The following is a 26,577-nucleotide window of genomic DNA, read 5'->3' as shown; positions in this document are numbered from 1 at the left end:
TATTTGGTTGGTTGGAATAGTGGCACAGGACAGGGGCATTTGTAAGCTGTAGTCAGTCAGTGAAGAGCAGAGCTGAGTAAAGCACAGCCTCGCTCACATGGCTCCCCCCGGGACCAGGTTCTGTGGGAAAAGTTCAGCAGCCTCGGCAGTCGCCCCCACGGCCAGTGCCGCTGTCCTGCCGGGTCCGGCAGAGCGCTGCCCAGCCCTCCGCGGGGACAGCAGGTCACTGCGCACCGCGGTGCGGAGTGTTTCCAGGGGCCTGCGGGAGGGCCCGGCTGTCGCTGGCACGGGCACGGTGCGGGGCCGGGGCCGCGGCTGCGGGAGCGCCGCTCGCCATGGGCGGGCCCGCCTCGTCACGTGACCTACGGGGCCCGCCCCGAAGGGCACGGGAGGTGGGAGGGGCTTTCTCAAGGGCGCGCGCCCGCGCCCCGCCCCCACGAGCACCCCATTGGTGGAAGTCGGGGTTGAGAGCCCGCGCCCCGCCCCCACGAGAGCCCCATTGGTGGAAGTCGGGGTTGAGCGCACGCGCTTTTCCTGCACACTCTGCGTTTGTAGCGGCGCGGCGACCCTAGCGAGTCCCTCCGGTGCGGGCCCGCGGCATGGCCGGGCCGCGACTGCTGCCGCCAGGGCTCCCGGTGCTGCTGCTGCTGGCGCTGCCGGTGCTGCCGCTCCCCGCAGGCAACGGTGAGCTGGGGGAGCGGCCGGGCGGGCGGCGCCCATTGGTTCCCCGCGCACGCCCTTCGCTCTCATTGGTTGGAGCCCTCGTGCGCCCCGCGCGCGGGGGTCTCCTCGTTGAGGGGCGCGGGGGGGGCTCTCCCCGCTGGGCCCCCCCCCCCCCGCCTCCCCTCACGCTCCCGTTCCCCGCAGCCGCCCCGTCCAGCTGCCGCCCGGACCAGTTCCAGTGCGCGCCCGACGGCCTCTGCTTCCCCCAGGACTGGCGCTGCGACGGCCACCCCGACTGTGAGGACGGTGAGGACGAGTGGAGCTGCGGAACCGCGACCGCGGCGGAGCCGAGTCCCGGCGGCCTCGCGGTGACTCCGCCGAGGAGCTCGGCGGTGCCGCCCACCGGCAGCGCAGGTACGGGGCCCCGGGGTGCGGGTGGGGGCGGCAAGCCGGACCGAAGCCTTTGTTCCCCGCCGTCTCTGGCCGATCCGGGCAGCTGCGGTCACCGCGGGTCACTGTGGGTGGAGGAAGCGCTGTGGGGGACGCGCACCTTCAGCTTCCTTTGGAACGGCAATGACGCCCCTCAGGGCTCCCTCGGGAAGGGCCTTTGAAGTACATCCTTCCTTCTTCCAGAACATGCAATTCCCAGCAGCTGCTTCAAAAAGACACTGGAACCTGTCCACCTCCCGAGCTCCTCTGATCTCTGGGGAATGGGCAGGCTGAAGGGAAGAGGATGAGGAGGAAGTCTGGGCCATCAGGGCCGGCCAGGAGCTGCAGACACAGTGTCTGGGCTTGTGTCTGGCTGTGTCTGCACCCCAGTACTGCCGGTACCAGAGCCCTGGGGCATCCTTTGTCAGACCCACTGGCTGTCTGGGGTGCTTGGGAAGGTGCTTCTGGCTTCCCTGACCCAGGGGTTTCCGAGGGTGTGGAGAGGAGGGGGATTACTGCAGGTGCGAGAGTTTGGGTTTGGGTTTGATGTCTGCACCCGTTCAATTGACAGGTGAAGGGAAGAGCTGCATTTTGGTTGCACCTGTGGCTTCTCAGTGCCACGAGGACCGGCTGGGGTGCTGCAGTTCCAGCTTCAGCTGGGAAATTTCCCACATTTCCCTGTTATGCATTTCCAGTAGAACGTTTTTCCTCCAGTAGCAGCAGATAAGGTTTTGCTTAAATTGAAAAAGGCCTTTTGGTGCTCTTGAGGTGAGCTGGGAACTCAGCCAGGTGTAGATTGAAGACTGCTTTGAGTGCTGACCATAAAGTGAGTTGGAAGCCTCATGGACTTGTTTCTCTTTCCTCACAGAGCCTTCAGCTACATCTGAGGTCTCTGTGCCATCGAGGAGTCAAGGTTACACATGGATCTTGATTGTTGCAGGTATGTGAGACTCAAGAGTGCTGCACATGGTCTTGAACCTACCTACCTTGGGCTATAAATTGAGTATCCCTGATGGGGTTAATTCCAGACCACTATCAGGAGCTGCTTTTACTGTACTGGGAGGACTTAGGGAGGCCTGACACCACAGCTTAATTATTGCTCTGCCTGGGGTGTTTTGTCCTTGGAAAGGCCATTCCATGCAATCTGGGACTAGCTCACCTCCTCTCTGTCTGTCCCTTGCCCTCGAGGGACACTGCTCCTCTCTGCTTGTTGGCTCATGGTATTGAGCAGCAGTGCCCTGTCCCAAGACCAGGGCAGTGAGTAGGTTTCTGCTTGTGCACTCTCCTCTCTAGGGCTCCTGATTATCCTGGTAGTGGCAAGTTCTGTTGCTGTATGGTGTCTGTCCAAAGCAAAACGCAGATCTGACACCTCCAGTCTTGAAAAAGCATCCAGGGAACAGCTGATGCCTGGCAAGGGCCAGAAAGGCTCCTTGCCCTGAAGGGTAAGTGTTTTGCATCCTGTGTGCTCCAAGTGCCTGAGAGAGAAATTCGTTCTTGCCTTGTGTTTCTGGCTTCTAGAGCTTTCCCCTTTGGGGGTAGGTTTTCCCAGCTTTCCTGATGCTTGCCAACCAGGTGCGCGGGGTTTCGGTCTGCCCTGCAGCAGCAGAATTCTCCTCTTTCCTCTCTGCTGTCAAGGACATGGAGCAGTCCTGCTGAGATACTGGTCTTCTGGTGTGGGACTTTTTCCTCCACTTTGCATAAACTGAAGTCAAACTAGGTTTCTTCCTAAGGGACTGTCAATAACCAGGTGTTTTTCTGGCTTTGTAACAGGGATCCTTATCCCAAGGTGATAAGGTGAGACTAGCCTGGTCTGTCTCCTGCTCACCACAGAGCCTGACTGAATTGGACATCAGCTCTCAAATCTGGGTTGTTACACTGGAATACCAAGAGGATGCTCCCTTTGTAAATGGGTCTTAGATTGTAGGACTACCTTGGCTCCAGAAATAGCACAGGACCTTCCCTGGCGCTGTACATCAGCCCTCCCCGAGGGTAGAAATGTCTTCATTGTTCTGCATGACAGTCGTTACTGCTGATGACCACCACTGTGGCCTTGGACTCGAAGATGTTTTTCTCCTTGAAATGCCAGGTGCTGTTCAACTGTCTCCTTCCACTTCCAGCCGAGACCCTTTTTTCATGTGTCCCATTCTTCCCCCTGGATTTTGTCAGGGAACAGGAGCTTTCTCACCTATTTCCAAAGGCACTCACTGGCTGCACAGGTCAGACAAATACTCCATGTTTGCACTACTGTTTGATGCTGCTCAGTCCCATGCATGGGAGGCTTTTACTGACAGTGCCACTGTGGGGGTGACAGCTGCTCTGGCTTTGCTGTGCTGTCACCTGAGCCCACGTGGGGCAAGGAGCTCCTCGGCCCTGGGCTGGCAGCTCCTCTCACACTCCCTTCCACAACATCTCCATGCTTGGCAGACCTGCTCTGCCCACCCCAATGCTGAATGCTGCATGGGGCTGCTCTTAACACTCTTAATGGCGTCGTCCTTAAAACTGTTCTGACATGAGTGGTGTCCCTCGAGGGTCCGTACTGGGACCAACGCTACTCCATGTTTTCATCAGTGTGTAGAGTGAGATCAGGTGGACCCTCAGCCAGTCTGAGGATGAGACCAGGCTGAGGAGTGCAGCTGGGGAGGGGGATGTCATCCAGAGGGACCTTGAGGCCCACAGGAACCTCATGAAGTTTGATAAGGTCCTGCACTTTTGTTAGGGCAAACCCTGGACGAGAGATGGCTGCAGGGAGCCTTGTTGTGTCTTGTCCATGTCTGAAGGGGGATTGTAGGAAAGATGGAGAGAGGCTTTTCACCAAGGCCTGTAAGGACAAGGGGCAACAATTCCAAACTGACAGAGAGTGGGCTTAGGTAGGACACGAAGGAGGGTTTTATGGTGAGGCCCTGGCTCAGGTTGCCCAGAGCAGCTGCGACTGCCTCATCCCTGGGACCAAGCTGGACAGGGCTCTGAGCGTCTTGGTCTAGTGCAGGTGTCCCTGGAAATAAGTCATGTCTTTGGCCAGGGCTCCACGTGCCACACAGACAGCATCTGACCCAAGGACTGAGTGCTGTGTACCTCTCAGAACTGACTGTGCAAGGGCAGATTAGTGCCCAGTGCCTCTGGTCCGGCGTTGGCCACGTGCACCTTGCACAAATGATCACTAAGTGCGCCAAGCTGCTGCCTTCGCTGCTGACCTCTTGTGCCTTGAAGGTGGGAACTTGGCTTGCCAAGCAGACGCCAGTCATCAGCCTTGGAGTAGGAGTCTTCTGCTCCTGGATAGCATGCGAGTGCTGCCGTACTCCATGGGAGAAACTTCTATATGTGGTATGGAGTCCTGAGTTATTCCAGGGCTGCTATTTTTAGTACCAAGGAGTCATTTGCAAGGGCACACACAACCTTCTGTTTCCATAGGGACAGAGAGATAGCTGTGGTGACTGACACAGAATAATAAAGAATGTGAAATTAACAAGTTCTGGAGTTCTTATTTTCCTGGATATGTGCATTTGCATGGATTCTGCATTTGGGAGGCCAGGGGCTGCATGACCTTTGGATTGTCACATCCTGGGAAAGAGGACTTGGGGTGGGTGGGCTGGCATGGGGCGCTGTGGGGAAGTCAGTGCTGCTGTGCCTGCCTGGGACAGATGCAACTCCAGCACACACCAGGTGTAGCAGAGAAAATTAAATACAGGAACAAAGCAAACAGAAAGGGTGGGGACAGGAGGAACAGATGCCACAGTAGCACCTCTGCTGCCACTGCTGAACCGTGGACAAGTGGGGAGCTCAGCCAAAAGCAAGGTGAAAAAAATGCCTGAACTTGTCCCTTCTTTGCCAGAGCAGAGCACGAAGTGGGGAGCATTGCGGGGTGGGAAGGGCTCCAGGAGTCCTGGCAGGACAGGGCTGAGCTGGGGCCAGCTGAAGCACTGGTGCTGGCAGGGCCATGTGGCCGAGGTCAGCTGTCAGCAGCCGGTCCCAGATCATGCTCTGAGCTGCACCTGCCAAGCTGAGCCCGGCTGTTCTGTGCTAAAAGGCAGAGTGCTTCCCCCGTGCAGTGGGGAGTGAGGCCCTGAGGCAAACTCACAAGACATTGCAGGTTTTGCTTTCTGCTCCCTGAGCTGAGTGCTTCAGGATTGAAAGAAACACATTTTATGGATCTTGTGCCGAAACTCGGGACTGTGTTGCTGACAGCAATTTCCCTTCCTCTGTCCAGTGCTGTTGTTCTAATCCCCAGGCTCAGAGACTTCAATTGTAGTGGAGCCTGAGCTGCTTTTCAGGCCAGGAGCATCTTTGTGCTCTATCTATGTCTCTGTATTTAATTAGACCAGTTCATGGAGATCAATGTGACATTTTACATGTTGAAGTAGGATCATGTTCCAGGATAAGATGTCAAAGATCAGCCTGTTTAATTTTGGTTCCCCTTTTACTTCCAGATTCAAAGGATTATTTTCTTCTTTTCAGTTCCAATACTTCAGAGGAACTTTTACTGCCTACTTGCATTTCCAGTGTCCTGTTCCCTGTTCCTGTCCCTGCCTGGCTGCGTCATGGGGCTGAAGGCTGATGTGACAGCACAGGACAGGGGCACAGGGGCAGCTTGTCCCTCAGAGGATCTTCTCAGACACTGTGGAGGTGGAGGTGATGCCTTCACCTCATCCCCTCTAAATCTGCACTGTGGGACTTGAGGGATGAGCTGAGAGGTCATGACCATCTCCCTTCCCTGGCTGTGACAGCTGACAGCCGGGGCAGCTGTATTAGCCTTTAACGAAGGGCTGGTGCCAAGAGCAGCATCTGGTGTGGGGATACAAAGCCAGTACAAATCCTGCATGTCTGCACCTTCCTGTCCCATCAACAGAGGGTAAATTGAGGCAGGTTTGTGCTCTTTCCAGTTTGCTGTCATGGATGTCCTTCCAGGAAACAGCATCCAGCAAATGCAAACAGCTAATAAGAACAGAATAAGGCAAAAGAGAAGTGCAGAGCTAGAAATAGTTCCTTACATAAAGGACTAGTGCCTTAATCTCATTAGTGTCTTAAGGAGCGGGCACTTGGCCGCCTCCGACTGCTACGATGCAAACCTCAATCTGATCAGCAATCGGCTTTGGGACCCCGGCAGGTGCCACGTGGCACTGGGACACAGCTGTGCCCCTCGGGCGGCCACTCCGCTGCCCCAAGCTTGCAGCATTCGTCCCAGTCAGCATGTGGCCAGTGGGAGCATTCCCATGAAGCCAGAGCTGCTGTCCTGTGGCCCATAACAGGAGTCACCACTTTGGAAGGCTGGGCACCATGAGGCAGCAGTGGACCAGGCGCGCGAGTCTCTCGGCCAGCCTGAAGATAGGGGATCACCGGGGCCGCTGCCGGACCCTGGAGGAGGAGGAGTCCTACATCCCATTTGCACAGGATAGCCTGATAAGGCAATGGAACTCCATGCAGAACGTGGCAGATAGTAACCAGGAGAAGAGCCAGACTCCCATCCAAAGGAACAAGTATCTGCTCAACATTAATGTGGGTGGCAAATTGTTCCAGATAGCTTACAAGGTACTGGCCCAGTATCCCATCACCCGGCTTGGGAAGCTGGCGCTCTATACAGACCCCATGAAGAAGCTGCAGCTCTGTGATGACTACTTGGTGCAGAAGAATGAGTACTTCTTTGATAGAGATCCTTCAATTTTCCACTACATCTTCCACTTCTACCGCAGTGGGGTCCTGTGGGTGATGGACGAGATGTGCCCCAGTAACTTTGTGGAGGAAATTGAGTACTGGGGAATCCATTTGAAATACTCCCAACGCTGCTGCCGGATCCTGTTAGAGGAAAAGCGAGATGAACTCAGTGAGTACCTGAAAATAGAGAAGGAGCTGGAGGCAGAACTGGAGCCCCTGGCTTCAGAGACACAGTTTGAAGGCAAGTTTCTGGGTCGATTTCGGAAGATGGTCTGGAACCTCATTGAGAACCCGTACTCTTCTGTCCCGGCCAAGATCATTGCTGTCATGTCGAGCTTCTTTGTGCTTATCTCCATTGTGGGCATGACACTGAGCACAGTGGAGGAGATGAAAAACAAGACAGGGAAAATGTGGATGGAGCAGATGGAGATGATCTGTGCCATCTTCTTCACCTGTGAATACCTCATGCGGCTCATATCCTCCTCCAGCTTCAAGAACTTTCTGCGAGCAGCGTTTAATGCTATAGACCTGGTGGCCATCCTGCCTTTTTATATCCAGATCCTCTTTGAAAATCTGGATGATGGAGACATGCAATACCATGAGGAGCTGCACAAGGTGGAGAATGTGAGCAAGCTGGGCAAAGTCCTCAAGCTCATCAAGCTCATGAGGATCTTCCGCATCCTCAAGCTGGCACGTCACTCCACTGGCCTCCGGGCCTTCAGCTTCACCATGCGCCAGTGCTATCAGCAGGTTTGCTGCCTTCTCCTCTTCATTGCCATGGGGGTCTTCACCTTCTCTGCTCTCATACACTCGGTGGAACATGATGTCCCTGGCACTGACTTCACCAGTATCCCCTGCGCGTGGTGGTGGGCAGCGGTAAGCTGTGAGCAGCATCTTGCGGAGGGGGGTGGGGGAGGCTCCTTGGGTAGGGGCTGCCCCAGTGCTCAGGGCATTCACCACTGCTGCTGGGCAGGAGGCAGAAAGGGCCCAGCCTTCCCACCAGCTCAGTAATGGTGGGAGTGCCCTGTGTGCTCTGAGAAAAGAAGTCAGAGGTTTGGACTGAGCTCAGAGGCTCAAAAGCTGATGCTGGGGTGGGATGGGGGGACAGAGGTGGTGGCTTGGGAGCCTCCAGGCCTGAGTTGAACAAGGGGGATGTGACTCAGCTTCATCTGTCATGGGACCCACGTGCTGAGTGGCTGCAGCCTGTGGGTATGGGGACAGCCACCCTGGACAGCCTAAGGCCTGGACAGCACTGCAGCCCTGCTGAGCTTGAGGGGCACAAGAGCTTGTGGGTCTGAGATGGGGAGCCCATAGCCACAGTGTGACTGTGGCTGCATGTGGCACCCACAGTCACACTGTGCCTCAGCCCGTGTCATGAGAGTGGACACAGACTGGGCTGTGCTGCCCGTTTGCTGCCCTGCTTGTGCCAGGAGCCGGCAGCTCTGCAGAGCTGAGCACTATAGTAAACCTGGCATTACCTCCGAGATGGGGAGCAGTTAAGCACTTGAGAGCCACAGGTTATGAGGACATTTTGATTTACAGATTAAATGATCCCACAGATCACTTCTGCTTTTGTAATCCCCTTTTGCCACTGAAGGTTATCTGCTTCAAATTCATCCCTCCTCAAGGAAGGGTAAAATCACTCAGCAACATCACCAGGTTCAAGCATTTCAACATCCTAGGCTGAGCCTTTCCCTGAGAGCACAGCTCCCTGCCAAGCCCAAAACTCTCTGGCCTCAGATCTCACCATAGCCCTGCTCCGCATGTACTAAACATGGTTCATTCCCAGGCAATGCTTCTGTTTCCCCTGGAGGGAGGCTCCAGGAAGCTTTGTTTGTCTGGGGCCAGGCAGCTCACAGCCAGGAAGCTCTGGAGCCACGGCTCTGAGGGGGGAGGAAGCTCCTGCAGATGCTGACTGCTGGGGAAGGCTCAGCTCAGGGGTATCCAGCTGCCTTTGAAGAGACACACACAAAAGCAGTGAGGGAGCAGAGTCTGGCCTCTGATCTGTGTTTCCTGGGTTCAGCCAGCCCTTTCCTTCGTCTGTCCAGGCCTGCTGGGCGCAGCCTGGGCAGTGGAGCCCTGGCCGTGCAGGTTCTGGAGAGGGGACAGCTCAGATGGCAGCCATCGGGGTCAGGGTCTGGCACTGGTCACAGGGAGCAGGCGGCTCCACAGAGGGGCGGGAGGGAGTGAGTTCCTGCACCGGCTGGTGAGGTCTGCTGGGCTTCTTCCCATAGGATTTTATCCTTTTCTGTCCCTGCACAGGTCAGCCTCTCCACTGTGGGCTATGGAGACACTGTGCCTGACACAATACTCGGCAGGATGGTGGCATTTGTCTGCATCTCCTTCGGCATCATCCTCAATGGAATGCCCATTTCCATCCTCTACAACAAATTTTCTGACTACTATGCCAAGCTGAAGGCCCATGAGATGAGCCAGTCACTTCAGCTTTCCAGGAGGATCCGCCTGAAGAAGCGAGTCCTGCAGAAGTTCTCAGAGTGCTGGAGAGCTGACCCCCACTATTACCACTGACCACAGGCTCCCCACCGCCCAGACATCCCCTGTCCTGGCCATCCTCCCAGTAGGTCCTGTCCCCCGGGGAGGCTCCAAGCTATGGGCAGTGCTGGGGCTCTGCTGCTGCACAGGGGTTGCTCCCAGCTGGGACCTCTCTCACTGCTGCGTGCCGGACAATGCTGTCCTGCAGAGCGGTCAGTCAGGGCTGTACGGCCAGGGCAGGATGTTTGTCTGCCATGGGCTGAGGCAAGGGGCACCCTGACATCACGGGGAGTGAGGGATGGGACTGGACTGTCACCTGTGTGAGGCAGGTAGCCCAGTGTGACTCGTACAGGTGCTGCTCCGTTTCCCGCTGAGTGGGACACACCCAGGCTCCCACTGCCCAGGGCCCCATGACTCCCTCCCAGCCAAGCAGCCCAGGCCTAGTCCAGTTTGGGGATTTGGGTGAAGGCCCAGAGGAAAAGCTTACAGCCATGCATCCTTCCAGCCAAATCTGCTCTTCTTCCCACTGCCCTGGAGTTTGGTCCTGACTTGGGGTGCTGCTGTGATGGGACCCACAGGCACTATAGGCATACAGAGCTTGTAGCCAGAGCACCCCCAGGAACAGGATTTAATAAACCAGGCCCAACCTTCATTGTCATGGATTCTTGTCCAGCCACTGTGTGTGATTCAGTAAGCTGCTCATCATTTGGAGTGAGGAGAGGACATCTCCCCAGGGCTCACAAGTCCATCAGTGCAAGGACAGGGCTCTCAGAGATGCAGACAAGCCTGTCCATGCATTAGTTTTGGAATGAGGTACCTGGGCCTGGGTGCATTGGAACTGGAGCTGGGACATGCATATGATCAGGACACACCTGTTGGCTCTGGCCTGTGTTCACATCATGGGAGGCAGTGGGAAACATGTCTGGGGGGGCACAGGGCAAGGATTTGTCCTCCAATGTGGGACCATGTCCAGTGAAAGAGCCTCCTGAAGGGATATACCCTTCCCTTGAGTAAGATGGAGAGAGGGACCTCAGGCTGTGGAAAGGGTTGGCATGGGGAAGGGCCAAGAGCTGCTGGTGCTGCTTCCAGGTGAGCAGGGGGAAGAAACTGGTGCCAGCCAGGCCAGGGTGCAATTCACTCTCTTGTGAGCTGGAGATGCAGTGGTGCCAGGGGACTCCTGGTGTCAGCCTGGGACTGTGGCCAAGCTGCTGATGTTGGAAACTTGGAAAGAGACTTGGAGGAGCTGAGTGCTCTGGCAGGGACAGCCACACTCCTACTGAGAGCTGGATGGCAGGGGACAAGGGAGCTGTGCCACCAGATGTGAGGGGTGCCACCTATACCCACTCCCCAGTAACCCTCATTGACACCCACCCTCTGTACACCTGACCCCACAGCCTTGGGCAGCTCTGGTTTCCACCCCCTTTCTCTTCCATGAGGAACATCCTCTCTAGACACAGCAGTGTCCTCTTACCATCTTCCCCCAGAGCTCTCCTGCCCCACTGTCCTGGTTTCAGCTGCAATAGAGTTCATTTTCTTCCCAGTGGCTGGTATAATGCCATATTTTAGATTCAGGGCGAGAATATTCTTGACCACACACTGATTTCTCAGCAGCCAATTGCTACTAGGAGACAGGCTGGGCACAGATCAGTGGCTGCTGAGCAACTGGGTATTGGGTATCATTTGTATGTCTTGGGGTTTATGACTGCCTCCTTTTAGCATCTCCCTTTTAATCAAAAATGTTATTAAATATTACCATATTTTATTTTATTTCCATTATTGAACTTTCCATATCTCCACCCACACATTTAACCTTTTCTGATTCTCCTCCCCATCCCACCAGGGTCAGGGGAGAGGCCAGTGGCTGCATGGTGCTTAGTTGCCATCTGGGATTAAACCACAACAGCCACCACTCACCTGCCCCAGCAGCATCATCTCCAGGTGTCTCTATGGACACCCCCATCCCACCCCAGACCCTGTCACCACATTCCCCCAAGCACCCCCATCGCCTGCTCATCTCCCTGCACCCCCAGTTGCAGGCTGATGGGTCCTGAGATTGTTCAGCTTTCAAGGAATGGGGCACACCCACCCCATCCCCTTGACCCTGGAGACTGCGCTGCAGCTGCATCTTCATCCCTCCGTGTGCACCCCCTTTGCTGTGCCTGGGAGATGTCTGCTTGCCCTGTTCCTGGCAGCAGTTCAGAGTCCACAGGCAGCCTTTGGAGGACGGCACTTTTAAATAGTTCCCCTGAATTAATTTTACAAGTCACAGCAATGCAGGAATGTACAGACATTTACAGGACATTGTACAGATGGTTTCTGTCATATATTAGTGCTCTTGCTATATACATATAGTGCAGCCTGCAGGAGCCTCTGCATGGGCAGAGACACCCATGCCCCTGCACAGGGCGCCCCAAAATGGAGCTGCTGCCCTGGGGCTGCTGGTTCACACGGGCTCCTTCGGCTTGGTTTAATCAGGGCTTGGCCCTGAGCCTTCCTTGGCTGGCCCTGTCAGGGGGTGACACCAACCTAAGCAGACCCAGCACACCCTTGCTTTGCTTGTCCCAGTCTCTTTCAGAGGATTTGTGGGACAGAGACCCCACTGATGCTCTGGAGGGAGTGGGTGCAGTCCCACTGCAGCGGTGTTTCCAGCCCCTGCTCCTCCTGCCTCAGTGGCAGCCGCAGCTCCCAGCCACCATGTCATCGTACTGCTTGAGGACCACGTTCTCGTCATCATCGAAGTAGAGGAGGTTGATGGAGTGGAGCTTGTCGGGCACACAGCAGGGGCTGCTGACACCCTCGCTCAGCTTCAGGGCGTTGATGATGGACTGCACTGTGGCATGGTTCGTCGGCCGCATGTTCTCTCCCAGAGGGAAGGGGCAGGAGCCTTTGCAGTGGAAGGCGTTGTACCCCGGCGGTGAGATGATCCAGCCAGACCAGCCAATCTCCTCGAAGTCCACGGACAAGGAATGCCTCCGGCAGGGCTGGAACCGGTTCAGCGAGCGTGTACTGCGTGACCTGCCCAGCTTGGGCACCGGGAGATCAGGGCCTTGAGGCTTTAAATCTGTCAGAAAGGAGCACCCGATGTCATTGACCACAATTGCCATTGTGTGAGCCCGGGTGGAGGGAGAAGATACTGCAGCTCCCCCAGCCACCCCTCCCCACAGGTTTTGTCTGTAACCCTCTGGTCACAGCCTGTCACTAGCCCAGACAGAGCCACCAGGAGGTGACAGCCTCAGTCTCACTGCCAAACTCAAATCAACTCAAATCCATCTTCACATCTGCACGCTCGCAACACCCCTGAGCAGACTGCACCAGAAAGGAGAGAGCCTCTCCCACCAGCCAGGGAAGGAGGTTTGGATTTGAGGAGCCCACATGTGGGGAGCACCTCCTGAGAAAGGGATGTTGGCAGCGAGGGAGTCGCGCCAGGCGTGCGGGACCCACCTGGGAAGCCGGCTGTGGGCAGCGACGCTCCGCGGCGCCCATCGTCCGTGAAAAGGACCAACATGGGCTTCTTGCTCTCATGGTGGCCCTGGCCAGATGCAAACTGCAGTGGTGGGGGGTCGAGTGGGCTCCCCCCCAGACTCTGGACTGTCACCAGCAAACCATGGTTGCTGCTTTCATCTTCGGTCCAGTCGCGAACCTGGAGAACCAAAGCAGTGTCACCATGGACCAGGACAGGCACTGCGCCAGTGTCCCCACAGGCAGGTCCCAGACCAGCAGCAGGACATCATGAACAGGGACCCCTTGAGGCCACACTCTGTGTGCCATGGGAAGGGGTTGCTCCGGGGTTGCAGCACAGGGGACACTGTGGCAGGAGCCAGCACCAGCACACCCTGCAGAGCAGTGAGACAAGGTCGGGGAAGGATGAAGCAGCCCCAGGGCTCTTGGCAGGACTTTTTCCTCCCCCTCCCAGAGGATGTATTCCCCCCATGTCACTGCAGAGACTGCAGACAGGAAACTACACTGGAGCCTGAAAGGTGAAAACAGAGGAAAAGTGACTCACAGCTGGCGTGATGGCAAAGACCTCCCAGCCCGAGGTCTGCAGTGAGACAAGCCGTGCTGCCAGCAGCTTCTTCCCTCCAGGGGCGTCTGGCTTGTCTTTCTCCAGCACCTGGTACACACTGACCTGGGGAAAGCAAAAAATGGTCACCCCAGTGTATTCTGCCCGAGGGGTTGATCCTGGACAGAGGTGTAGGGGGAGATGGGGAGTTGTCAGCATGGATTTGTAACAACCTTTGCTGATGTTTGCACAAGCCAGAAGGATATTTAAGAACCTGCCACAGCTAAATCATCATGATTCTCTGGGAAACATTTGTTCATGTGATCCTAGAGCCAGACTGTGTTCCCACTAGAGGCAATTGACCACAGTGTGCCAATGGCACACCTGGGCATAGGCTGGGGGACAGCCCCGTCCCTGTCCCCATCCCCGTCCCTGTCCCTGTCCCCATCCCTGTCCCCATCCCCGTCCCCATCCCCGTCCCCATCCCTGTCCCCGTCCCCGTCCCTGTCCCCGTCCCCGTCCCCGTCCCTCTCCTCACCTGGCAGAAGTGGTGCCTTTTGGGCCCATCTGTGACCCTCGGCCAGAGGCGGAAGAGGTGCAGCTCTGCCGTCAGGATCTTCTCGTTCTTGGCCACGCTAGAGAGGACGAACAGGAACCGCATCTCCTCGCTGTGAGCTGGAGAGAAGGATGTGCTGAGGAGAGCAAAGCCAGGGGCGGCACCGCCACCGGCCACGTTCAGCCCCTCCCCACAGCCGCACCCCAGCACCACGGGGACGACCCCCGCCCTTACTTTTGTCCAGGAAGCTGCGGACGGTGTTGCCCTCCAGGATGTCAGGGTTCTTGGTGACACCATCCGCGTTGGCGACAGTGTTGAATAGATCCACCATGTACTGGGGCGGCTGCTTGAATTGAGTTGGGGGTGCCGGCGGGTCTTCCATGCCAAAGACTTCCAGGAGTTTTTTCAGCGCCTCAGCCCGCCGGCTCGCCACGCTGGCTGGGCTCGGACATGCCGTCTTGGCCAGGGCGAGCAGCAGCAGGACAGTCCGCAGCATGGCTCTGTGCTCGCTGTCCCTGCACAACTGCCCCGGCCTCCCTGGTGCTGCATTTATAACTCACTGGAAAGCTGGACTGGAGTGAAATATGCACAGGAGCAATCAGGAGGGTAAAGAGAGTTAATTGCCATGCTAACAAGGTGAGAAGCCCGGCTCCCGGGCCCCCTGCATCAATTAGCCCCAGTACACAAGCGGGAGGCAGGACGGCTCACCAGGCACCCCTAGGGCTGGCAGGGGAAACGGGGGTCTGGGGCCACCAGCCCCTTGCCAGGGCCTCGGCTGGGCTGCATTTGCTCTCCGTAGGAGACTAACTGGATTTTAATGACGGCACTAATGGGACAAATCGGAGGACCTTTGTGTGGAGGAATGCGGCCCATCAAGATGAGCATCCCCTGCCCGGGCCGGTCCTGCCGCAGCGGCTCGTGCTGCCCCTCTCGCAGCCGCTGCTGAGAGCGAGGGTCGTGGCGGGGTTCAGTGTCACACTGGTGTCCCCACACCATGTCCCTGTCAGTGTGCAGGGTGGGGACAGCCCAGGCTGTGTGTCCTGCCAAGGCCGAGGAGAGCCGAAGCACGGGGCAGAGCAGGTTCCAGCAGAGGACCCGGCGGTGCTGCGGCCCCGGCCCGTGCGGTCACACCGCAGCAACAGCAGCACCCTAAGCCAGCTTTTTTTCCTTTTTTTTTTTTTTTTCTTTTTTAAGAAAAAGGCTGGGAATTAAAAGGCATTTGCTGTTAATTCCTGAATGCTTGAACTTTATGAAACACCCAGGTAGTGGGATAAAAGCCAATTCTTTAGGTCTTACTCCCCAGTCACACAGAGAAACCAAGCTGGTGCAGGTGGACATGACACACTGTACAGCTGCCATGGGAATGAACGGGAAAAAATTAGCATTAATTAACTAATTCATCAACTGGCTGAAGCCCTGCTAGGACCACCTGATGGGAGACAAGGTGAAGGCTAATGTCCAGCTGTGCCCACAGTTTATTCCAACCCAGAGGGCTGTTAATTATGCAGAACAGGCACGGCGGCACCGACCGGCTGGAGTGAATGGCATGGGGAAACTATCGGTATCCCCAAGATCCTTTCCCTCTTCTTCCCAGTTCACCAGCAGCACGTCCCACAGGCTATCTGGGGGTGCCTGCAGAGGAAACAGCTCTGCTCCGGCATGCTCAGCTCCTGGTTCCCTCTCCTGTCACCGGCTCCACAGTTTGAACCGGGCGCAGCCAGCTCGTGCACCCGCAGCCCGTGCCAGACGCTGCATCCTCCCGGGATGCTGGATGCGGAGGGGCCGTGGAGCTGCACAGCGGAGCCCCAAGGACCTGCAAATTGCCTACGATGTTTATTTTACAAGCTGCAAAACATTTTGTAGAGGGTTCATTTATACCCGCTGGTTAAAGTAGCTTTTATTCAAAAAAATAGCCTTCTCTCATTTACATATCCTACAGACAGTCTGGCGGGGTCTCCAGGAGCCCCACCCGCAGATTCCAGCCTCGCTATCCCCGGCACTCCCCGACGGCAGCGACGGTGCAGACTTGGTCCCGGCGGCTCCGGAACCTGTGCCTGTCAGAGCCGTGAGGGCACAGTGTCTCGGGGCGGCTTGTGCCCAAACCAGGCATTCCTCTCCGTCTTGTAACTCCTGCAGTTAGAGAAAAACCAGTACAGCCCCAGTACAGGCCCAGTACAGCCCCAATACAGAACAGCCCCAATACAGAACAGCCCCAATACAGAACAGCCCCAGTACATCCCCAATACAGCTCCAATACAGCCCCAGTACATCCCCAGTGCAGCCCCAATACAGCCCCAGTACAGCCCCAGTATATCCCCAGTGCAGCCCCAATACAGCCCCAATACAGCCCCAGTACATCCCCAGTATATCCCCAGTACAGCCCCAGTACAGCCCCAGTATATCCCCAGTATATCCCCAGTACAGCCCCAGTACAGCCCCAGTATATCCCCAGTACAGCCCCAGTACAGCCCCAGTACAACCCCAGTATATCCCCAGTACATCCACAGTACCCCACCGGCCCCCCACGACCTGGACCTTCTATTCACACTCAGGAAAAGGGCAGATCTCTGGAGCAGGATGGGGGAGAAGAGAGGCAGCTTTTTCCCTACAGCATCTATTCCTTACTCCTGGAGTAACTCGTGAGCTGTCACCTTCCCCTGGCTGAGCAGAGCAGGTCTTTCTTCTTGCATGGTTTGATTTGCTTCCCTGTGCATGCAAAGAATCCCAGGATGGTTTGTGTTGGAAGGGACCTTAAAGCCCATCTCGTCCCATCTCATCCCAACCCATGCCACAGGCAGGGACACCTTCCACCATCCCAGGCTGCTCCAAGCCCTGTCCAGCCTGGTCTTGGGCACTGCCAGGGATCCAGGGGCAGCCACAGCTGCTCTGGGCACCCTGTGCCAGTTTTTAAATTTTTTTTTTTTCCTACAATCAACACATAGTCCTGCCCCTTCAGCCTGAAACAGCTGCCTGGACTCACCCTGCCCCAGCAACCCCCTGCTCTCCTGCCCCCGCAGCTTTGCCAACAGATGAGGGACATGAGTGGCACATCCCGGGCTGCAAAAGCCACTGTCAGCATCTGTGTCTGCTCTCCTGGGACACCACAGGCTCTGTGGCCACCTGCCCGATTCAGCCCCATGGCGGCAGGTCCAGCTCCCCCCCAGCACAGCACAGCGCGGTGGGTGAGCTGGGGGTGCTCCCCAAACCCTGCTCCGTGTTCCCGCACGGCAGAGCCGCAGATGCGGCGGGGGAGAGGAGCAGGGCAGCTCCCACCTGGCCCGGGGTGCGGATGTGCGGGAGGAGAGCGGATGGAGCCCGGCAGCTGTGCTTACCTAAGCAAGCAGGGATCCCCCGAGGAGCAGCTGCCCAAGCACCTTCCCACATCCATTTCCTGCAAAGATTTGCAAAACAAAGGCACAGAAATCCCTTGCAGCACCTCAGCAGGGACACCTCAGGACCCTCCACCCTCCCTCCAGCCTTAGGCTCTGAATCCATCCCCAAAGAAGGGCAGCAGCAAGGCACGGCTGGCAAGAAGTATTTTGGGGGCATAACAGTGTTTTTTTAGTCAGAAACTTTGTAGCCTGTGCACAAAGTAGACAGTAGGGTCTCTGTTAAACTGAAGTAAGACCTAACAACTAAATATTTTTTTAAATAAATATCATTGTTCCTTAATTATTTTTTAAAGAAATCCTCACTCCAAAGAAAAAGTCATTTTTTCCTTTATGGCCCTAATACATGCACGAATTAGTGGCAGCAAAATACATTTTATAGCACAAGACAATACAAATGTGAGGTTTTTACCACTCTAGTTTGATGCTAGTGTAAAGCTGCCAACGTTAGAGCATCTACCTAGCAGCTCAAACCCCACATGACGGCCCAGCTGAGCCCACCAGAGAGGAGCCAGACCCCTGGAAATGCACCTTGAGCTGTTCCTCCCTGTGTCTTGCAGAGCTCCAGACAATTTCATAGTATTCCACTTGGGAGACACAATAGCATTTTCCCTTCATTTCGCAGTTCTCCAGTGTCTGAACCACCACCCCACCATGTGGGTTTTTGACCAGTGTTGAATTTTGTGGGCACACAGAAAAGTCCATCTGCAAGGAAACAAGATGGAAAATCAACCTGGAGCTGCACCCACGTTTCCTGCAGCAGCAGCACAGACCACCCAGCTTTAGGCATGCAGCACCCACTGGGTGCCCCAGGGCTGCTCTCTGTGTCAGGGTCCCAGCTGGGAGTTTGGGGCCCCTTCCTTCACCAGCTCAGGGCCTTAGTGGTAGGTTTTGTTCCTCCATGCCAGTTTCAGACCATGAGGAGAGGGAGGTTGTTGTGGGTGCAAGTTGTGGCTGCTGTCCCTGACCCTGTGAAAACCCCAGTTCTGGGGAGTGAGCACATGTTATCTCTGAGAAAAACTGTATTTGAACACAAAATATTGATGGCAGCACTCTTCTCAGAGCCACACTCTCTCACCAGGGATGGGGGAATGTGATTTAGCATTAACTCATTCCGCATTTATCCCTGGATTTGCCAGGGACTGTGCCCTGAATGGGCTTCTCAGATGCTGGAGCCAGTGTTAGGGGCTCTCCTGGAGATACATTGCCCAGACACCTCCACAGGTTTGCTCTGAATGGGCTCTCCACAGGAGCACCAGCTGTGGCATCTGCCACTGTGGGGTGGGGAAGGGAAGGGAAGGGAAGGGGATGCCCAAGTTCTGGGGTGTGGGATGAAGGTAGGATGGTACCAGAGAGATGGAAGGGGGAGGTGGGCAATGACCCCAGCTCTGGGGGTGCAGAACAAAATCCTGCTTTGCTTTTTCTTTCCCTATTCCAGCTTTAACTCAACGAAAAATTCCCAGGACACAAAGCAGTTCTGTCTGGATTTGACATTCCCAGTTTGGTTGCAGACAGCTGGCAGAGGAGGGGGTTCTGGGTGGACACACCAACAGCCACATCCCTGCTGCTGTGTCACCACCACACCAGGACATGCCACCATGGAGGTCCTGGTGGCCCAGGCAGGAGCTCAGCAACTGGAGGGAAGGGACAAGGGTCCTCCAGCTGCAACGACATCTCCTTGGAAGGGCAGAGGCACAGACTGTCCTGCGTGGCTCAGCCTGAGCTGATATTCTGTGCAGAAAGAAACTACACTGTTTCTGTGCTAAATCTCCTGGCTTTTCTCCATTCAAGTAAATTAGGGTTAAAAATCTGCATGGCATGAGCTAGAGGATGGGGAGAAGGATGGCTGAGCTGATGGCCAAGTGGGTTTGGGCTCTGTCTAGGACCTGGTCCTGCCCTGCCCCAGCCCTTGGGTGTACATCCTTCGGGTTTTTTTTGGCTGCTGGCTTTGAACCAGGTTTTGAGAGTTTCCTGCCCCCTCCCAACTACTTCAGCAGCTGCTGGAGGAGGTTTCTTTGTTCCAGGATGGGGCTGTTTCCAGGGGAAGGAAAAGTGATTTCTGAAAGCAAGTATTTCTGGGATGCCTTACGAGTGGGACACAAAATGACAACGGATTTCTGGACATCAGTGATTCTGGGTGAGATTTCAACAGGCTCTTCCAGCCCCGTCCCCCTCCCTCCCCCCGCCCCGTTCCTCTGATGATTCCAAATTTTTACCATGACACTGAAAGTATCAGCCCGACTTTATGCGGGAAGATGCAGAAGGAAAGTGCAGAGACCTGCCCTAGGGCAGAGGCGAGTCCACATTTGCCAGCCCTGGGCTATTACTGTGACTGAGATTCTCCCTCCCCACCCCATTAATTCCCCTCCCCGAGGCAACAGAATTGTCCAACACCTTCCACTAACACGTCTGGGAAGTAAATGCTGATTCTCCCAGCTCTGCAAGAAAGCACTTCACGCCGCCTAATCGCCTTTTCCACTAGCAGCTGGATAAGCAGCTGCCGCCGCAGCTGTGCGGCTCTGCGGGCGCTGCCCCGGGAGGGACCCGGCCCCGGGCAGCGCCCTCGGCCCCGCGCCCGCTCCCGGCCCCCGCAAGCGTGGAATGAATCCCCGGGCCCCGCGCTGCCCCTGGGCTCCCTTCAGCGCTGCCGCGGTCTCTGTCCCTCTCTAGTGGCGGTGCCGCAGCAGCTGCCGGGAGGTTTGAACGGACTGGCTTTTAGAAATGCCAAAAAAATTACATCAGCAAATTCCAGGGCAATGGAATTTGTCAAACAGTTGTGGTAAATCATTTCAACACCGCTTTCAATTCTGATAAAGTCAGTTCATCTCCGCTGACGTGTCTTGGGTTATTTTATGAGTGAACTCACGAGACAGCTCACCAGTTCACAATGAATGAGTTCAGCTTTGTCCCAGTGGGAGGTTTTGACCCATCTGGAATGATTCCGTTTGGAGTTTCCATTTCCAAGCGATTTTAGAACCAGCAGTGCAGTTCACTGATACTAAAAGGGCATTTTAGAGTGTCAGTAAGGAAATTGAATTTTCCAGTGCTCTGTTTCCAGCAGAGCTTTTATCATCAGGTTGTTTTCCTTGCTTTGATTGGGAGGGTTGGAGCAGAGACCCCCGAGGTCCCTCCCAGCCTGGGTTACTCTGATTCCATGCTCTCTGGCTAGAGGACATTTCCCCTGCATATGAGGTGGCTGTATCCCCATTCTCACCCATGCACACAGCAGAGAATTGTCACTGTGCTTGCAGAGCTGTGTGGTAAAGGCCCAGCAACAGGAAACTCAACCCTAAAACACAATCCCAGTAGCCTCAAAGGCAGAGGCTCTGCTCAGCAGACTGGGTGCCCTGAGCTTGGGCTTTGGTGGTGGTCACACAACAGGGCTTGTTCCCATACTCCCAGAGGGAGGGAGGGAGCAAGGGAGGAAGAGGAGCTCTCCCTGCACCGTAGGTTGGGTCAGAGCATTTCCCCACGTTGATTGTGACCCCCCAGGGAGAGTCTGGAGAGTCTTTTGTGATGAGCTGACCCATCTGGTTGACCCAGGAAAGCCAGTGGATGTAATCTTTTTGAATTTCAGTAAACTTTTTGATACTGTCTCTCCCAGGATCCTTCTGGACAAACTGTCCATCCCAGAGCTGGATAAACACATCATGGGATGGGTGAGCAACTGGCTCATGGGTCAGGCATGAAGGGTGACAGTGACTGGGGTGACATCAGGCTGGCACTAGTCCCCAGTGCGGTTCTGCAGGGCTCCATCCTCGGCCCTGTGCTCTTCAACAGCTTCACAAACGTCTTGGATGCAGGCTGGAAGGGACACTGAGCATGTTCACAGGCAATAAAAAACTGTGAGGGGCTGCTGACTCCCTCAAAGGAGGGAGTCACCGCAGAGAGACCTCAGGAAATCAGAGGGCTAGATCATCACCAACCTATGAAGTTCAACAAGGGAAAATGCCGGACCCTGCAACTGGGATGGGGCAGCCCTGGATGCAGGGACAGACTGGGAGTGAGAGGCTGCAGAGCAGCGCCGTGGGAAGGGCCCTGGGGGTCCTGGTCAGTGGCAAGATGGATCTGAGTCACCGCTGTGTCCTGGCAGCCCAAAGGGCCACCCTGTCCTGGGGGGCACCAGGCCAGGGAGGGACTGTCCCACTCTGCTCTGCACTGGGGCAGCCTCACCTCCAGGGCTGGGGGCACTTTGGGCACCACGAGATCAGAAGGATCCAAAGCTGTTGGAGAGGGCCCAAAGGAGAGCAACAAAGATGGTGAAGGGCTTCAGGGGAAGCCATTTGAGGAGCATCTGAGAGCACTTGGTCTGTACAGCCTGCAGGAGACTGCAGAGAGACCTCATTGCAGTTACTCCTTCCTTGTGAGGGGAAGAGGAGGGACACTGATCTCTCCGCTGTGGTGACAGTGACAGGACCCGAGGGAATGGGCTGAAGTCACGTCAGAGAGGTTGAGGCTGGGTATTAGAAAAAGGTTCTTCCCCCAGATGGTGGTCAGGTACTGCAACAGGGAAAGGTCACAGCACCAAACCTGACAGAGCTCCAGGAGCACTTGCACAATGCCCTGGGGCACATGATGTGACTCTTGGGGATGGCTCTGTGCAGGGCAGGGAGTTGGACTTGATGATCTTTGCAGGTCCCTTCCAACTCAGCATATTTGGTGATTATATTTTCATCATTATTTATTCTTCTAAAGTTGGTATCTCTGGAGCTGACAAGCTGTCACTGCTTGTAATAGCTCTTAATTTGGTTATGATAATTTTGTCATTCCTATTGTACACAAGAAGCTGGTATTTGGCAAACATTAAAGGTGAAATTTGTACAAGTGCTGCTCTCATGCACTGAAAAATCATAAGAAACCTCAGAGTGTGAAGCTGTTGTGTTCTTACAGCCACTGCAAAGGGGAACAACGTCCACAGGCTGCTCCTGAAGGCCACAGACTTTTTTCTGATGAACAAATGGAGCTACTTTCTACTTCATCTGCTTTCTCTACTTTTACAGGGCAGCTTGTTGTCCTGCTGATAGCACTTCCAATATCAATCCTGGGAAGCAAAAGTCTGCAGTTGCCCTGAACTTATGCAGCAATAAACAGGGAATTCAAACACAGCATCAACCATGGTGCGGCTCAGGTCCAGGGAACTGAGCTCCTTTGTGCAAAGGAACAGACCCAGGGGTCAAGCTATTCATCAATTCCTGTGCTAAAAAAGATGTTTAAGTGTTGGATTATCTGGGCAACAGGTCCCCAGCACATTTCTGTCCTTAATCCCCCAAGGGAAAAGTCACTTGGAAAACTTCAGCATAAAAAAAAACAGCCAAGGGATGGGCAGGATGTGAGTGTGGAAGCATCAAGAATCTTGGTTTCTGGAGGGTGAAGGGGAACTCAGAGGAGCTGTGGCTGTCTCATCCCTGGCAGTGTTCAAGGCCAGGCTGGACAGGGCTTGGAGCAACCTGGGATAGTGGAAGGTATCCCTGCCTATGACAGGCGTGGAAGAAGATGAGCTTTAAGGTCCCTTCCAATCCAAACAACTCCATGATTCTCTGAACTCACCGTGCCCAACATGGAGGAAATGGCTCTGCCTCCTGCAGCAACCCCTTTCTCCAAACAGATTTCCATGCTCCTCCACTCTGCTGACAGCTCCTGCAGTCACAGGAGCCCAGCATTACCCCAGTTACAATTCCCCACCTTTTCTGCCTGAGCTGGGATGAGGCACTGAGTGCCCAGCACAGCTCCAGCTGCTTCCTATCCTGAACTAAACGGCTCCAGCACAAAGAAGAGATTTTGTTACAGATGTACATGACACACCTGACCCTGGCCGGGTGGGCTGAACAGCCTGTTTAGTTACTCCAGGAAAACACTCTGGCACTGTTTCTCTCACTGTTTATCTGCTCTCTTCTATTTCTAGCTTACTGCAGACCTGGGTGAAAGGCATCCCCTCTCACAGCACAAAGGAGCTCATGGGCACTAAATCCCCCAGACTCCTGCACAGCAGCTTCTCTTCTGACACAAACCCCACGCTGCCTGCCCAGTGCAGACACCCTCCGAGCTGCTCACTGTGGAAAGCACACCCCCACCACAGCAGCATCATCTGTGAGCAGAGCCCACCACAGCCCCACACCACAGCCCCTGCTCTCCCAGCCAGAGGCCAAAGCAGTGCCAGGGCCAAGAAGGGAAAAGGAACTTACTGGCAAAGATGGGAGCCTGCAAGAGCCCTGCGAGGAAGACCACAGCTCGTGGCTCCTGCAATGCTACACCCTGGGAGGCACAGGAAAGTCTCCAGTACCTCTGACACTTATACCTGCCCTCCCTGGCAGGTGACAAGGTGAACAGCTTTGAGCCAAACAGGCTCACATATCCTGGCAAATGTCCCCTGACTGCGATCTGAACAAACCCCTTGGCCCTGGGAAATGAGCATCTCTCCCACATGATCAGGCTTGGATCAGGCTCTTAGCAAACTTCTAAGTGTTTCTTGAGAGCCACTGTGACTGGGAACCACTCTCAAATACCCTAATTTGAAAGAACATGCATCCTTCATCCTCCTTCATCCCATTCAATGGCTCTATCTGGGGACAACCCACACCAAGTGGAGTCAGAGCTGGCACTTGGACAACATTGGGAACACAGGACACGTCACAGCAGTGATGGCAGCACGTCCCTCACAGCCACACAGTTCTGCTGTTAACTCCAGGTAGGAAAGCACCAGTTAAAGTGGAAAAGCTCCAGTCACCAGACTGGTGCCCGTGTGCTGCCAGGGGCTCTAAGCCACAGCTGGTGGCAGTTCCTGAACACAGGATGGACTCAGCTCCTCACCAAGAACTCAGGGTCTCTGCACCAGCTCCTCCGGGGCACAGGGCAGGGAACAGATCCAGGTCCCAGGGAAAACATTTTGCCAGATTCAGGAGTGAGAGCACACAAGAGAGCAGTGATGGCAGCATGGACACTCCCCTGGCATTCAAAATGAGTTCAGGGGGTTGGGTTGGGGGTTTTTCCCTACAATTACTTACAAGTGCAACAGTCACAGACCCTTGGAGAAGCTGCACAGCCCTTAGGCCAAGCTGAGCTCCCCTGGAGCTCATCCCCAGCTCCTGGAGGACAGCTGGGTTTCTCTGGAATGGATGCCTTGAGAAAACAATTAGCAAAACCAAAATGCTAGAGAAGGCATCCTATCAAAACCACACCATTTCCCACCAGGCTACAGGAACCCCAGCCCAGAACAGGAATCAACACAGCTGCTCAACAACAACAACAACAACAACAATTTAATTGTGTTAAGAGTCAAACATATTAACAAAATCCACATTTCCATTAAAAAAATTCCTTGTGCCTGGGCACCTGAGCCAAGCCACTCTCTGTTCACAGCTCCGTGGTGCTGCAGAGAGAGGCTGGGACTGCAGCTGGGAGTAACTGCTGTGTAACCTGGCCAGAGCAGAGAGCTGCACTGCAGCCACATGGGAAGGAACATACAAAACAGTTATGAAAAAATATGCATTTTAAATAAAGAACTTACAACAACTTCAACTTTATACAAAATATCATGGCTGCCATGTCTCAATTTCAGTGTCTCAATTCTAGGAATTCTTTTTGAACTCTCAGCATCCTGTTTTCCACCTCACACCACCTCTGCTGTCTCCCCAGAGAGCTCTGTCTATGTCCAGCTCAGTCCAAAGTACCTGAAAATGAAAAAACACATTATAGTCTCAAGAATCAGAAGTGCAGTTCTGTGAACAAATAAATCTTGTTTACAAACTGGCAAAAGAAAATGCACTAACTTTAAAGTTTAAGTGAATCACACACAAGTAAAACCAAATCTAGCAAAAAAACCAAACTACTGCACGTGCCTCAGGGTCCAGCTGAGCCATTCTAGTGCTCACAGGGGCACTGCAAGCCACACTAGGAATTACTGAGGATGTGGAAACAGAGAGCTTTGCAAATGATTCAGTTCTTTCTCTCCTAAGTAGGTTATTACACAAAATACTGAAATCAAGTAGAAACTCACCTTCCAAAAAAGCAAATTCATCAATAGCTTCAATGGCATTATCTGAAAAGCAAATGGTGAAAAATTAAAATAGATAAACCAACTCCATATTTGCATCTGTTTCAAACTGCAGCATTTGAAATTACATCAGAGCACAGTGACCAATTTCAAAGAGATTATTTGTTTTGGAGATGGTGTGTGAAATTATTAGTGTAGTCTTCAGCAGAAGTTTTTCTCTCCCATCTTCAGGGAAAGAAAGAATAAATCCATAATTACTGCAGTACCTCCAGCCAGGTGGAAAAATCCCCGTCGGAGCAACCCTTAGCTAAGAACAGCACAGAACATGCTCCCATACCCAGGTCTTTTCTTTGCAGGGTTTTCCTTTTTCCTTGCTGGGCATACACATAAGCATCTTTGGCTATGGTTTCAACAAACAGCTCCTGCAAGGCAAAACAGGACAGGTTCACATGGGAGATGAGAGAGAGAATATCCTGACGAAAAGAAAGGTCCTACAAGGCTTCAGGATTAGATCAGAATCTTCATTCTAACATTACCCCTTCCTAGTAAACGGGTCTGAAAACACCAAAGGAAATGGCTGGACAGTGATGCACAGGACAAGCAGTGAGGGAGAAAGCTGGGAATGTGGGTTCCTCGAAACTCACATTCTCTGGGAGACCCACTCCACACCAGGGGCTCCCAGGATACCTTCTGAAGGGGGAAAGGTGTCCTGTGCTCAGGAGGTGAATCATGAAATCCTTCAGGTGGAGAAATACCTCTAAGATCATTGTGTCCAACCATCAGCCCAGCACCACCTCCACATCCACCACCACCCCATGTCCCCAAGCGCTACATTTTTTTGCACAATTCCAGGGATGGTGACTGCCCCGGGGAGCCTGTGCCAGAGCTTGACAACTCTCTCCATGAAGGAATTTTCCCAATATCCTGAACCTCCCCTGGTGCAGCCTGAGGCCACTTGTTGCTGTCCTGTGCCTTCTTGCTTGGGGGAAGCGACCGATCACCCCCGGCTGTCCCCTCCTGTCAGGAGCTGTGCAGAGCCACAAGGGCCCCCCTGAGCCTCCTTTTCTCCAGGCTGAGCCCCTTCCCAGCTCCCTCAGCTGCTCCTGGAGCTCCAGACCCTTCCCCAGCTCGGGCCGGCCGCAACCGCCACCCCGGGGCGGTGAGAGAAGGAAAAACCTCCTGGGCAAGACCGAGCAGCATCCCCGCAGCGTTCCGGGCCCAGGACCCCCGGGGCCGCCCCTCACCGTGGCCCGCGCCAGCACGAACACGGCCTCCTGGCTGGCCAGGGTCACGTCCGGGTCCGCCTTCACCAGCGCCTTCACCCGCGCCAGCGGCAGCCGGGCCAGGCGGGCCGGACCCGGGCCCTGCGGCCCCGCGCCCGCCGCCTCCTCCCCGGGCGCCGCCGCCTCCG

At 54.9% G+C, this 26,577-nt stretch overlaps 4 protein-coding genes across 6 annotated transcripts in view; 2 read left to right on the top strand and 2 right to left on the bottom strand.

The window, feature by feature from the left end:
• The first annotated feature begins 78 nt into the window (after positions 1-78).
• CD320 (CD320 molecule) lies at positions 79-4,555 on the top strand. Of its 3 annotated transcripts, none has more exons than XR_005954923.1 (5): positions 79-684; positions 868-1,077; positions 1,664-1,860; positions 1,961-2,032; positions 2,386-2,452. XR_005954923.1 is itself a non-coding variant. In XM_041465285.1 (5 exons), the coding sequence occupies exons 1-4, from the start codon at positions 600-602 to the stop codon at positions 2,529-2,531; spliced, it is 513 nt and encodes a 170-aa protein (XP_041321219.1). In that variant the 5' UTR covers positions 496-599; the 3' UTR covers positions 2,532-2,534; positions 3,179-4,555. The 3 variants fall into 3 exon arrangements, 2 of the variants coding, with proteins under 2 accessions (XP_041321219.1, XP_041321218.1); XM_041465285.1 differs by lacking the exon at positions 1,664-1,860 and adding an exon at positions 3,179-4,555 and having other exon boundaries at positions 496-684; positions 2,386-2,534; XM_041465284.1 differs by lacking the exon at positions 1,664-1,860 and adding an exon at positions 2,863-4,555 and having other exon boundaries at positions 500-684; positions 2,386-2,534.
• An 886-nt stretch (positions 4,556-5,441) lies between these two features.
• LOC121352384 (potassium voltage-gated channel subfamily V member 2-like) lies at positions 5,442-9,883 on the top strand. The gene is made up of 2 exons (XM_041465283.1): positions 5,442-7,614; positions 9,001-9,883. The coding sequence occupies exons 1-2, from the start codon at positions 6,364-6,366 to the stop codon at positions 9,265-9,267; spliced, it is 1,518 nt and encodes a 505-aa protein (XP_041321217.1). The 5' UTR covers positions 5,442-6,363; the 3' UTR covers positions 9,268-9,883.
• Positions 9,884-11,688: 1,805 nt separating this feature from the next.
• Positions 11,689-14,882, bottom strand: LOC121352392 (bone morphogenetic protein 4-like). Its single transcript, XM_041465290.1, has 5 exons — positions 14,022-14,882; positions 13,770-13,906; positions 13,235-13,357; positions 12,673-12,871; positions 11,689-12,292 (listed from the first exon to the last, which is right to left on the bottom strand). Exons 1-5 carry the CDS (start codon positions 14,281-14,283, stop codon positions 11,898-11,900), a joined length of 1,116 nt encoding a protein of 371 aa, XP_041321224.1. The 5' UTR covers positions 14,284-14,882; the 3' UTR covers positions 11,689-11,897.
• A 9,531-nt stretch (positions 14,883-24,413) lies between these two features.
• POLE4 (DNA polymerase epsilon 4, accessory subunit) overlaps positions 24,414-26,577 on the bottom strand; it is a 3,951-nt gene continuing 1,787 nt past the window's right edge. Inside the window, exons 2-5 of the mRNA XM_041465289.1 lie at positions 26,411-26,572; positions 25,504-25,588; positions 25,170-25,211; positions 24,414-24,843 (exon numbers count right to left, since the gene is read on the bottom strand). Coding sequence (XP_041321223.1) covers positions 24,830-24,843; positions 25,170-25,211; positions 25,504-25,588; positions 26,411-26,572 — 303 coding nt within the window. The 3' untranslated portion in view covers positions 24,414-24,829. The remainder of the gene's footprint in view (positions 24,844-25,169; positions 25,212-25,503; positions 25,589-26,410; positions 26,573-26,577) is intronic.

This window comes from Pyrgilauda ruficollis, unplaced genomic scaffold (assembly GCF_017590135.1).
Source record: "Pyrgilauda ruficollis isolate IOZ18807 unplaced genomic scaffold, ASM1759013v1 scaffold188, whole genome shotgun sequence".
In the NCBI taxonomy this organism is placed as follows: Eukaryota; Metazoa; Chordata; class Aves; order Passeriformes; family Passeridae; genus Pyrgilauda; species Pyrgilauda ruficollis.
This window is presented reverse-complemented; position numbering and strand designations above follow the sequence as displayed.

What these genes read in the sequence shown, in the direction of transcription:
- CD320 (XM_041465285.1), top strand. Translation starts at nt 600, where the DNA reads ATGGCCGGGCCGCGACTGCTGCCGCCAGGGCTCCCGGTGCTGCTGCTG. An exon ending in GCCGCTCCCCGCAGGCAACG is followed by an intron (nt 685 to 867) that starts GTGAGCTGGGGG and finishes CGTTCCCCGCAG; the next exon opens with CCGCCCCGTCCAGCTGCCGC. An exon ending in ATGGATCTTGATTGTTGCAG is followed by an intron (nt 2,033 to 2,385) that starts GTATGTGAGACT and finishes TCTCCTCTCTAG; the next exon opens with GGCTCCTGATTATCCTGGTA.
- LOC121352384 (XM_041465283.1), top strand. Translation starts at nt 6,364, where the DNA reads ATGAGGCAGCAGTGGACCAGGCGCGCGAGTCTCTCGGCCAGCCTGAAG. An exon ending in GCGCGTGGTGGTGGGCAGCG is followed by an intron (nt 7,615 to 9,000) that starts GTAAGCTGTGAG and finishes GTCCCTGCACAG; the next exon opens with GTCAGCCTCTCCACTGTGGG.
- LOC121352392 (XM_041465290.1), bottom strand. Translation starts at nt 14,283, where the DNA reads ATGCTGCGGACTGTCCTGCTGCTGCTCGCCCTGGCCAAGACGGCATGT. An exon ending in CCGCAGCTTCCTGGACAAAA is followed by an intron (nt 13,907 to 14,021) that starts GTAAGGGCGGGG and finishes CCTTCTCTCCAG; the next exon opens with CTCACAGCGAGGAGATGCGG. An exon ending in TCTTTGCCATCACGCCAGCT is followed by an intron (nt 12,872 to 13,234) that starts GTGAGTCACTTT and finishes TTGGTTCTCCAG; the next exon opens with GTTCGCGACTGGACCGAAGA.